The sequence below is a fragment of the Marasmius oreades genome, chromosome 8, assembly GCF_018924745.1.
Source record: "Marasmius oreades isolate 03SP1 chromosome 8, whole genome shotgun sequence".
Lineage (NCBI taxonomy): Eukaryota > Fungi > Basidiomycota > Agaricomycetes > Agaricales > Marasmiaceae > Marasmius > Marasmius oreades.
The window spans coordinates 2430619-2441485 of record NC_057330.1 but is presented as its reverse complement, the minus strand read 5'-3'; the positions used below and the strand labels follow the sequence as shown (position 1 = coordinate 2441485).

Genomic DNA, 10867 nt, shown 5'->3' with positions numbered 1-10867 from the left:
GTTTAACCCCAGTGAAAATCGACAATATTACTGGTACTTTGCCAGCTATTATCGGGTAAGCACAAGTGAAATATCTGCCACTACGCGGCAATGGTCTGGCAATAGCAAAATCAGTAGTACAGTACATATGTCACTATAAACGTTTCAAGATGTATGTGAGTGATGTCGTAATAAATTCAAAAAATGAAAACTCTCGATAAACATAGCTCTCCTGCATTGAAAATGCCACCAAATCAATAATTTACCTTTCTGGGAGTAACATCAAGGGCAGCAAGGGAAGAGAAGAAACAATCAGTTTATTTAACTTGAAAAGTACTATCTGTGTCCTATTGCCCAAATAGTGACATACGTACTGTACTACTGATTTTTGCTATTGCCAGACCATTGCCGCGTAGTGGCAGATATTTCGCTTGCCGCTCACTTGCACTTACCTGAATCGCTGACAATCACTGGCAAATGACCAGCAATATTGTCGATTTTCACTGAGGTTTAATGTTTAGCCCACAAGCTATCGGTAATAATAAGATCCGGTCGCCCGACGCTTCACAGCGCCGTTCACACAAATAGCTGTAACATTCGGATCACGCTACGCGGCTACATGGATAGGCTAAAGACTCTCGCTCGGAAGTTTTTCCAGGCATCTTGAAGAGAGACATCATCCCACATATCCTCCCTCTCGTAGGCACCTTGAAGTTGAGGATCGCGAGGATAAGGGTCATTATCACCCAAACTACTAGAATCGAATGATTCTACCTCTCCAATCGTACCGACGGTGGCATAGCCACCTTGGTGACGTAAACGTTTACTAAACAATCTCCATGGTAGTCCTCGAAAGAGGCCGTTTCGTCTTCGTGAAAGGGTCTCTTTTACCGAGTCCTTGAGTCGCGTTATCCTTAGCGGCGACTAGTGACGCAAGCATTGAATATTGAATACTTCACTGAAACAGACGGTGTAATAGAGAACTCACCCACAACCATTGCGGTCTGGTTAGTGGCCAGTAACAAGGAAGTCTGAGCCTCACACATGTCCGGCACGAAGAACTTGATTCTCCTTGTCGTCGATAGTCACGTTTCTACAGTAGATTCAAGTCCAAGCGTAAATCAATGTTCATCAGCAAAAGAAGTCTGCAGACCTTTCTACGAATGCGGCACGTTCTGAAACTACTGTCAGTACACGCAAAACGGCAACCCCGAACACGTAACTACACGCACAAGCATCCTTTCTTGAGTTGTGGCGAACCAGGCTGGTCGTCAAAAGCGGGCTAGATATCAATATTTCAGCAGCATGACACGGAAGGAGATCAGGGTTTGCGTACTTTGACAACGAAACTACACTCGGTTTGAATTACCTGCATTTCTAGTGCGTCCTCGCGAAAAATCCGAGTGGATGTCGGTATCGTTTCTGTGTGTTCTGTGTTTGGAACGGAACAGGTGTAGACATAGTCTCCGGTCCCAGATCTTCCGGTCGGGCCGTATGGTTCGGAGTCTCCGGACATTTCTGTTGGCACAGAAACATCCCCAGACGGGCAAGGCAAACGAACCGGAGATGGCTCGCGTTGGCGTGACATCCAAACAAACTGACTGGCCACCTCAGCAGCAGTCGGGCGCAGTTCAAGTTCTTCCCTCCAACAACTCTCCACAACCGCCCAGAGCCAATCTGGACAATCGGATGGTTGACCCGGCCTCGACCCCTTCAGAACCTCTATCATAACTAAAATATCCATCTTCTTCTCTACAAACGGCGCGTTGCCTGTGAGAAGCTGTACGTGTGTCAGACCAAGTAAGCTTCTTGAATAGAACATACCTCAAAAATCGTGCACCCAAGTGCATAGATATCCCTCGTAGTCCGACTAGGTACACCGATATAATCTGGGTTCATCAATTCCGGTGCGAGCCATGGTACAGAACCACGAATAACCGCTTGGCTCGTGCTCACATGAACCTGCCCCTCTGAAGATTCATTTTCGAGGGTGACGAGTCCGAAGTCGGCAAGGCAGCATTCCCCATCATCAGATACGAGGATATTCAACTGACATCGAGAAAAGGTTCAAAGTGGGGATTGTTACGATGGGCGAATCACGTACGCCTTTGATATCGCTGTGTACGATAGGCGGATGGTGTTCGTGAAGGTATCGTATACCCTCACTTATTTCAGACATCTGAGTATAAAGATTCATTAACGGATTCGAATAGAGTCCAATTGACGTACCATCTTGATTTTCTCATCCAAAGTACTCCCGTGAACCAAAGAGTACGTCACTATATCACCATTCGCCATCGATGGAGAAACGATGCAGTAGCTAGGCCAGAAAAGTTCTTCAGTAATTCCGAGAAATTGAAGGATATTTGGGTGTTTAAGCTGCCGCCAGAGGAGAACTTCGTTACTTAATTGCTGCACAAAGTAAGTAAAAGACCCGGGATGGGAAACGATAGGTAACAGACCTTCAGAAGCTTCTTCTCATTATACGTTGCAGTGAACACTCGTAACACCTTGAGACAGACTGCTGTTTGCGTGTCTTCCAGGCGTCCCTTCCATATATCCTGAAACAGGGAATTTCTGAGTCTCGGTGTAAACGTGACCCTCAAATCGATCCTCACAGCAAAACCCCCACCGGATACCGGATGCGACCCGTCTTTGGCAACCTTGGAAAGCCGCATTGATGTAGGAAGTGTACCATGTCGCTTATTGAGATGTAGTAGGCATCGGATGCAAGTTTTTCGCAGGTAGGGATCTCGGTGGCTGCTTTCTTCATCCAGATGCTGGTCAAGTCGACCTTGAGCTCTCTGCTAGATTCAAAGACACAAGGAACGCACAAATTGAAGCATGTCCATTACAGATGGTGCATCTTCCGCGCAAAACGAGTTGGCAACCTTTTCTGCTGCATGACCCTGCCCGGCGAGATGTACTAACAACTGATTCGGGTTTCCAAGAATCAGGTTTGAGTTCTGCGGCCGGCTTTGTGTTCACTGATCAGCCTCTTTGAATACGATGAATAATGAAGGCTACTCACAATGACCCTTCCCCTTCAAGATCCCGCTTACTCGAGCCTGCTCCGGTTGTTGTAACCGATCGCTTCTGTATACTGCTCTCTCGTCCTAGCGAGACGTTTTTTTCGCAGACAACCTGCATGAAAGTCCTGCCTACCAGCTCTCTATTGTCGGTCCTATATGTAAAGATGGGGTGGGAAATTGGATGAGAACAGATGGCTTCGCACACCGCCATGTGGCAGGTAACATTAGATGGATTTGTGCCAATTATAACACGCTCGTGGTGAGGTCTGTGTTCATATTCACGAGTGGTGAAATTGTAGAATCGAGTGTTGAAGAGTGTGCGAGTGTGCCTGAGGAATCAGTGAGGATACAAGCTGGAAGAAATTGAATCCGTACGAGCTGCTTGTATATGTCACGTGGAACAAAAAATCTTGTCTCTCTCGTCTCTCAACGAGTCAAATTGCCATCTGGTCCAGTATAGGATATTCTCTTCGAAGTACCCAAGCACACCAAGATAGCATGGAATGAAAGGCAAAGAACGCAAAGCGCACATGTCTGGCGCGTAAATGTACTCCCCGACAGACGAGAAACCTGGTGGGATGAGGTAGATCAGGGTTATGGCGACCTTTGCGAACTTGACTCCAGGTCATTTGAACTGGACGAGTTCCTCGAAGTGCTTGATAGGAAGTAAACGATAACGTCGGATATTCACACTAGCAAACGTATTCTGTGTCGGCGTCAACGTATGCCGGGCGATAGACTCAGCTACTCACTGAAGCCATTGCTGAAGGCCTCCTCAAGACTCAAGAGTATACAGTCCTCTCGAAATTTGTGGCTTGTAGACGTCTCCGTGGATGTAAAGATCGCTGCTCTGGAGAACCTGACTATGGCCTTCAAATAATAATACGAGCGGGCTTACTATCGTTACGCACTAGCGCCGTTACAAGAAATGATACATGAGGACAGGAGATCATGACTCGGATTCAACTCGGAACTGTAAACTATTGTCTTGATATGGAGAGCTCTGATTCTTCCTCACCACTTCCTCCGAGATAGTTCCAAAACGAATCCAATTCCCAAATGTAGGTACCCCCGTACCCTTCGATGTCAAGTACGAGCAACCCATCTTTCAATCATGGCAGTGCTCTCCCGAAGTCGCTCAAGTAAATGCTGTTGGAGGACTACGTGCAACCTTCAAGTTACTTATAAAGGGCGGTAACTGTTTTAGAAAGCCTAAAATGTTGCTAAAAGGAACTTGGCCCGACCTTTTTGGAACAGCGAGGCTTGCAATTTACCCTCACCAGCGCCTGGTATCCTAATATCGCTTGGCGGGACCAGCATCAAGCGAGGATTCTGAAGCTGATCGTAATGTTCGGGTTTCATTAGTCCAAGTGTTGTCCTGTTGCCCCCAGTACCTCGTCGAATGTTACCTCTCAATCAAGGTATCCTAGGTGATAGAAAATCATGCCAGGTTTGTCCAGATTGACAGAGTTTCGAGGCTGCAGAGCAAGAGCATTGATAGCATACTAATTACTTGAAAGATGGCTGAGCCATACGAATTTCCGACTTGGAAAAGGTGGAACTAGACCGACTCTCGGGCCAAGTGACATTTCATGCGATACCGCCCAAGTCAAGCTTCTCCCGAGATGATTGAAGTTTACGATGGCAAGGGAGATTCGAGATAAAAACCGCGAAAAGCCGTCAGTCGCCATGAGGAGAGGTGATTGTGTCATCGAAGAATTTTAATTTCTTGCCTCCTCAATGCCAGGAACGCCAGGCTCAAACGCGGCGGCGTACACCCGCGAATCGATCAAGATATCCTCTGCGCCTTGGGATATATTGTATTGTGATCAAGTCAATACCTGTACACATAACCAAGGCATAGAAATATGCAGGAGGCAAAGATCGCGGATAACCCTCAAAGTTCGCTCAGTCTTATCTAATGGCAGGTGACCATTTCCCAGCGCAGTATCGTCCCAACGAGACTGCACTCGAGATCCTCTCCGAGCATACATGGCTCCAAGGTTCTTTCCTCGCAGCTGTCGCCTATGGTATTCAGTTCGTCCTCTACGTGATGGCGAGCTACCTGCTCTGGATGCACCGTAATCAGGATAAATCGCACAAGAATATCTTTCTCATCCTGTATATCTCGGTTATCTTTATCCTCTCCACACTCTACATGGCCGGCCTGCTGCAGTTCACTCAGGAATCCTTCATCGATGGTCGAATGATTAAAGGAGGTCCCAACGTCTTTGAGAATGACATGTTCTCCCTCCCAGTGGACATGCTTGCGAATGTGATCATGGTCTTGCTCAGCTGGTTCTGCGACATCATTAACGTGCGTATGAACGGGGGTTCATCAAAGTCTTTGGCATGCGCTGACATCGGTCATCGGTCCAGGTGTGGCGCTGTTATGTGATCTACAAAGGTGGTAGAATCCATCCCTGGGTCGTGCTACTCATACCCGTTCTCCTTTACTTCTCGTCTGTAGGTTAGTTTCTTTTTCCCCTGTTCCTACCACCACTGGTTAGATTCACTGATAATGTTTTCATACAGCCTTTGGAGTTTTGTTCTTGAAGCAAGTAGGGACGGTATCACAGTCCCCTTGGGATGCCACTGGGATCAATTTCACGATTCCTTATTACACCATGTCCCTGGCTTTAAACATTATCGTCACGATCCTCATCGTCCTGCGTCTTTTGATCTACCGCCATCGGATCACGAAAGCCATGGGTCCAATGCATGGCTCTCAATATACCTCGCTCGTGGCCATGGTCGTTGAATCAGCCGCTATTTACTCTACGTTCGCGCTCTGCTTCTTGGTGCCATTCGCAGTCAAAAGTCCTTTGGCTCAGTTGTTCCTGCAAGGGCTGGCCCAAATACAGGTGGGTGCAATTTACGATCCTCACCGTACGGAAAATGATAACCTGAACTGGTGTTCACTTCCACAGGGCGTCTCTACATTCCTTATCATTTTCCGCATCGCCCAAGGCAAGGGCTGGTCTCACGATGCGTACACTAACGCTTTGACAACATCCACTTATGATGCTGCATCCCACACTATCGGTGGCACTCGGAAGATTCAATTCAAGAACTTGAAGTCCAAGTCTACCTTTGGCTCAGGTGAAAGGAGCGCGGAAACGAATGAGGATCCTATAATGCTCAAGGATATGCACCAGATTTCTTCAACTGCCTCTGACCGTGAAGGTGTTCAGATTTCAAAGTCCGTCTTGATCCAGGAGAGCGTTTGAGGACTGCCTGTGTATTTTGGACCGTGTATATTTATGTACTTAGCTGTGATGTATATTTAACGTGATTCAACGCTAGGAGGCACAAAAACGATCCTGCGCGACTGACTCTAATTTGTAACATTCGAGGGCCACCACCAGTAAAACAGCCATTCTCATCCACGCCGATGCCACCATGGGCCTCGAACTTGGTAATTTTACTCGCCCCAAAGAGGAGCAAAAATCATAAATTGCGCCGACGAAGTATGTAAAGTAATGACGGTAGGGTAATGACTGCAATAAACTAGAACAAGCAATGGGTATATCATCGAGCCTTCTCCCTGCTTTGTTTATCAATGCTATCCTCCTTGGCAGCGTCCCCAATGGTGTGCACAGGTCCTGTGAACCAATACGTGCCACCATACACAGGGAAAAAGTAATATGCCAGTGAGAGCAAGATAGTTCCACCTACCACCACCACAGTATAGTTCATGGTTTGCGATTCAGGAACTGGTGAGGCGGGGAATAGGAAGACCACGATCATAAAAATCATATAGGCTGAGGCAACCGTTGCCACTGGCCCGCTCTATCATACGCAAAAGGTTCAGAAAAGGATCAGTGACACTTGTGGAGAGACTCAAATGTGATGGACATACCAGAACACCCAAGTCAAATGGGCCCTTTACAAAGTTCGTACCGCCGACGAAACGAGCGATGATCGGCGTAACGAATCCAATATACTGACAGACCACCGACATCGTGAAGACAGCCGTGATAGCTACTGGTCCCGCAAATGATATCAAACCCAAAAGTAAAGCCAGGAACGCGCAGAAAAAAACAGCATGTACCGGGGTTTGAGTTCGTGGGTTGATTTGGTACAAAACACCTGAAAACGGGAGTCCATGATCACGCGAGAAAGCAAAGATTTGCCTTGATCCGGCGATGAGCTGTATCAAAACCATGTTTGACTTGTGTCAGAGATAAAACGTTAAAAAAAGGGGGGGATCTTTGACCCACATAATCCATAGCCGTCATGAACAAAGTAACGACAATGATGGACCAGATTGCCACTGTGCCCTTGGGTCCGACAGAGTTGGCGAATATCTGCCAAAACCGATTTCGACGTTGAGTAAGACTCTGGTAGCTCTGTTCAGGGTACAGAATACGTACCGTGGCCATGGGCTGTCCGATTGGGTCCCCGATCACTGCTCCCAGGTCGTTGCCGATGTGGAACGCCAATACAATGTTGACGACTTCCGAGAAAGAAATCAGATGTTTGATGACGCGCTATTAAGGTGTCTTCACTTACTCCAGCCGAGTAAAGAGCTCAGGATTGTCGCACACATGATTGCGAAGGGGACTGCTCTAGGGGCATTTTTGGCCTCTTCACTGATGTGCACACTCGTATCGAACCCAGCTGTCGAGGGGGGTCATCGACTTCAGAACTGGGTAGAGGACGTCTAGAATCAAACACCGACCAACTGTCCATGCCGGAGCCAGGAAGCTCAGAATGAAGGCATATCCATTATTCCATCCTGATACTAAACTCCGAGGCCAGTGAGAAAATGAGGTGGCAAATGGGAAACTAGTTGGAAGCTTTCGTACCATTTTCGAAATGACCAAAGGCATACGAAGGGGTATTCACAAGTTCACGGGGAGTTGTCGCGGGAAGGGCAATGATGACGATCAGGAAAAGCCTTTCAAAAACCATCAGACCACTCAAGGGATTAACAAAAAAAAATCTTTACGCGAGATTGAGAAATACGTAAGGCCATTGTAGCCTTGCAATGATCTTGGTCGCCAGACTAGCCATGATAGCGTGAAGTAATAAAAGAGCGCAGTATACTCCACTGAAAATTTCCGGGAGTGTTAGTATTTCCCGATAGAAGACGCGGTAGAAATTCTTCCTACAAAACCTGAGCGTTCGTCGCAACAAAGGTTCCGCCTGATCCAATGGTCACCGCCGCCATGAGTTGCGTAGCACAACCCCAATCGACACTGGCAACGCCTGCAATATATGCCGCCGTGTTGATGTCTACAAGAGCATGGGTGGGTAAGCTATGACTCTCGTGATGTAATAATAATAAATATCCCCAACTCACATCCAATTAGCCACGAAAGAAGCTTGCGATACCGTGGGGAGGAGAATTTGAAGGTCCAATAGTAAAGGCCTCCTGCAGTTGGGGCCGCCGATCCGAGTTCAGCCATTGCCATACCCACGAAGATCAAGAAACCACAGCAAGTAAACCACTATTCGGCGATCAGTTACAGGTGCCATCCCGCCGGGATGAGCTAGAGAAACACGCACCCCCCAAACCATGCCCACGGGACCTCCATACGGTATGGAAAAGAGAAGAACAGCACTTGAGCAAGAGGAGGGGGGTCAGCTTCGTCCTCGGTGGGCGTTAATCCGAGAATTCAAAAAACCCACGCGATAGACTGAACAACACCGACGATACTGAAGGAGAGACCAGCAAGTTCGAGTCGACTAAAGTCCCGTTTGAACTCTTGCTTATATCCTAGGCGAGCAAGCACGTCTTGATCATTGAGGGACTCGAGCCGTTCTCCGCTATCAGAAGACTGGTCGTCGATTGACATGATGGAAGGAAGGTGGGAAGGAATATGTCACCACTAACGAGTTGATACTTTAAGTAAATGATCGCTGTATGTCCACCTGGTAATTTTCGGCAGACCCTCCCTGAAAGAGTAGGGTTGAAATGAGCCGAGACAACCGAGATGAGTATCCAGTCAGAATTCGAGGTAATTAGTAGACTGTTCTGCGCATGGCTCTGAGTACTCTCTAAGTCTATTCACCGGGTCGCGACGCGACTGATCGTCCTTCCGAGTAATTTTGGCGGGGTTTTTAGTCCTTGAGAGTTAACGTTGGAGGGGATGGGTTCGACGAAATATTTCTGCAATGGGCGCCCGCGGACCTGCACTGCAAGAGACCAGATCGCAGGTTTGTTCTCTTGATAGACGAAGGTGAGAATGATATGGTATGGTGTTCCAAGGATGGTGACAATACTGTATGGAAACCATCGAAGACTGATGGAGGTCCAAGTTTGAAATGTGACCGACGATTCGAAAAGGGGTGAGCTGTTTTCTAGCGTTTCGTTGACTACATAACTGCCAATGGCTATATCGTGCAGGCCGTCTATATGTTCATGTTCCAGGTATCTAGCTATTAATTTACGTTTTCGAGCTAAGGTAAAGCTAATGTATAGAGAAATCCCAATGTCATCTATTAATGAGCCGGTTTCCGTGAAACAGCGAGGAACATGGGTGTGAAGAGCTGCCCAACAAGGTATCAGATGAAGAGTTCGAGGAACGGGAAAGTAAACACAAACCTTATCACGACCACTCCCAACTAAAGATTCCTGTGCAATTTTTAATGTGTTGGCAACCTCCATCGTACCCTTCGGGAGTAATCCGAGCAGCACCAGGAACCACATAACGTTATGCATGACAAACTTGCCCATCCAAGATGTCACCCATACGACAATAAAGTCTCTGAATGTCTGCGCCTTGCTGAAGTCACCTTCGAGTGGGTAGTACCATTTGACTTCATCGTCGTAATCGGCAAGGTCTTCTTCATACTCGACCTCAAATCCGACCTCCCTGAGGGCCTTACGCGCGAGACGAAGGGGTCGCATCTCAGGAATGCCGTTTCCAATTTCAATTCCATGAGCGACGGCTTTGTGCTCGGGGATAGAGGGATCCCAGGTATCGGTCATGCACCACTCGTAGACACCGAACTGGAATTAAAAAAGGATGAACAAGTGTTCGTTGAGAAGGAGCGAGGATACTCACGACACCTCCGGGTTTCAGGACCTTGAATATCTGACCATAAATGCCTTCAAAACTAGGCGCGTGAACGGTTGCCTCGATCGCATAGACTTTGATTGGAATGAGTATAAAGGTAAGGCTCAAAGAAGTGTAGCTCACCCGCATCAAAGTAACCCTCGCCGAATTGCTCAACGAGCTTCATAAAATCTCCTTTTACGAAGGTCACGCGGTCGTCAATACCCATCTTCTGTGTGTACTTTCTTGCCCTGTGGATTTGACAGTCGTTATTATTGAAACCAACGATTTGCGCTCCGGTGAACTGAGCAATCTCCCTCGCAGGGCCACCAACACCACATCCAACGTCAAGAACTCTCCACTCGCGCTTGATATTCATTTTGGAGGCAAGATAGTGTTCGTGTCGCGCAAGACCAGCGTAGAAATCTTCGCCTCGGTAAAAACGACAGAAATGGAACGAAGGACCCCATGCCCACTCGTAGAGGTCTGTCGCACCGTCGTAATAACCTGCAACGGGATTAGAGATCTAAGAGCAGGTAGGCAAACGTGTCATTTACCGTTCACGACCTCCGTGTAGGAATCCAGACGGTTAGCGTTGTCAACTTCGCTTTCATCTTTGGTGTCCGTCTGCCAGAATTTGGCGTAGTTTTGGATACGTGCGTCCTGTCGTCCATGAGCGTCGATGGCCATTTGTAAGAAGAGTTGGAGTAGGGATTAACGAGAGGAAGAGGGATAGCCCTGAGAAATTTAAAAGGTCGGGAAAAAAAATGAAATGGTACGACTCAGACAGCTCGGGTCGAACGATGGAAAAAATTTTGATGGGACGTTCACAGTCACACGATCAGGCTG

The 10867-nt window shown here is 47.6% G+C and overlaps 4 protein-coding genes across 7 annotated transcripts; 1 reads left to right on the top strand and 3 right to left on the bottom strand.

The window, feature by feature from the left end:
- Nucleotides 1-526: 526 nt before the first annotated feature.
- On the bottom strand, nt 527-3382 carry E1B28_012720 (uncharacterized protein). Of its 4 annotated transcripts, XM_043157858.1 has the most exons (13): nt 3145-3382; nt 3011-3095; nt 2814-2955; nt 2598-2759; nt 2442-2540; nt 2209-2391; nt 2084-2158; nt 1804-2028; nt 1316-1759; nt 1212-1261; nt 1133-1154; nt 968-1072; nt 527-903 (listed from the first exon to the last, which is right to left on the bottom strand). In XM_043157858.1, the coding sequence occupies exons 3-13, from the start codon at nt 2829-2831 to the stop codon at nt 595-597; spliced, it is 1692 nt and encodes a 563-aa protein (XP_043005226.1). In that variant the 5' UTR covers nt 2832-2955; nt 3011-3095; nt 3145-3382; the 3' UTR covers nt 527-594. The 4 variants fall into 4 exon arrangements, with proteins under 4 accessions (XP_043005226.1, XP_043005223.1, XP_043005225.1 ...); XM_043157855.1 differs by having other exon boundaries at nt 3011-3382; XM_043157857.1 differs by having other exon boundaries at nt 968-1154; nt 3011-3382.
- Nucleotides 3383-4932: 1550 nt separating this feature from the next.
- On the top strand, nt 4933-6241 carry E1B28_012719 (uncharacterized protein; the record flags this gene model as incomplete). The annotated part of the gene is made up of 4 exons (XM_043157854.1): nt 4933-5328; nt 5391-5481; nt 5547-5875; nt 5942-6241. The coding sequence occupies 4 exons, from the start codon at nt 4933-4935 to the stop codon at nt 6239-6241; spliced, it is 1116 nt and encodes a 371-aa protein (XP_043005222.1).
- A 301-nt stretch (nt 6242-6542) lies between these two features.
- E1B28_012718 (uncharacterized protein) lies at nt 6543-8815 on the bottom strand (the record flags this gene model as incomplete). The annotated part of the gene is made up of 12 exons (XM_043157853.1): nt 6543-6803; nt 6874-7164; nt 7235-7321; nt 7388-7470; nt 7527-7634; nt 7696-7758; nt 7823-7914; nt 7966-8067; nt 8129-8252; nt 8320-8467; nt 8526-8580; nt 8649-8815. The coding sequence occupies 12 exons, from the start codon at nt 8813-8815 to the stop codon at nt 6543-6545; spliced, it is 1581 nt and encodes a 526-aa protein (XP_043005221.1).
- A 646-nt stretch (nt 8816-9461) lies between these two features.
- Nucleotides 9462-10708, bottom strand: E1B28_012717 (uncharacterized protein; the record flags this gene model as incomplete). The annotated part of the gene is made up of 5 exons (XM_043157852.1): nt 9462-9509; nt 9565-9972; nt 10028-10113; nt 10163-10525; nt 10576-10708. 5 exons carry the CDS (start codon nt 10706-10708, stop codon nt 9462-9464), a joined length of 1038 nt encoding a protein of 345 aa, XP_043005220.1.
- Between the last annotated feature and the right edge of the window lie 159 nt (nt 10709-10867).

What these genes read in the sequence shown, in the direction of transcription:
- E1B28_012720 (XM_043157855.1), bottom strand. Translation starts at nt 3,222, where the DNA reads ATGGCGGTGTGCGAAGCCATCTGTTCTCATCCAATTTCCCACCCCATC. An exon ending in ATGAGAAGAAGCTTCTGAAG is followed by an intron (nt 2,392 to 2,441) that starts GTCTGTTACCTA and finishes TACTTTGTGCAG; the next exon opens with CAATTAAGTAACGAAGTTCT. An exon ending in TTGGGTGCACGATTTTTGAG is followed by an intron (nt 1,760 to 1,803) that starts GTATGTTCTATT and finishes ACACACGTACAG; the next exon opens with CTTCTCACAGGCAACGCGCC.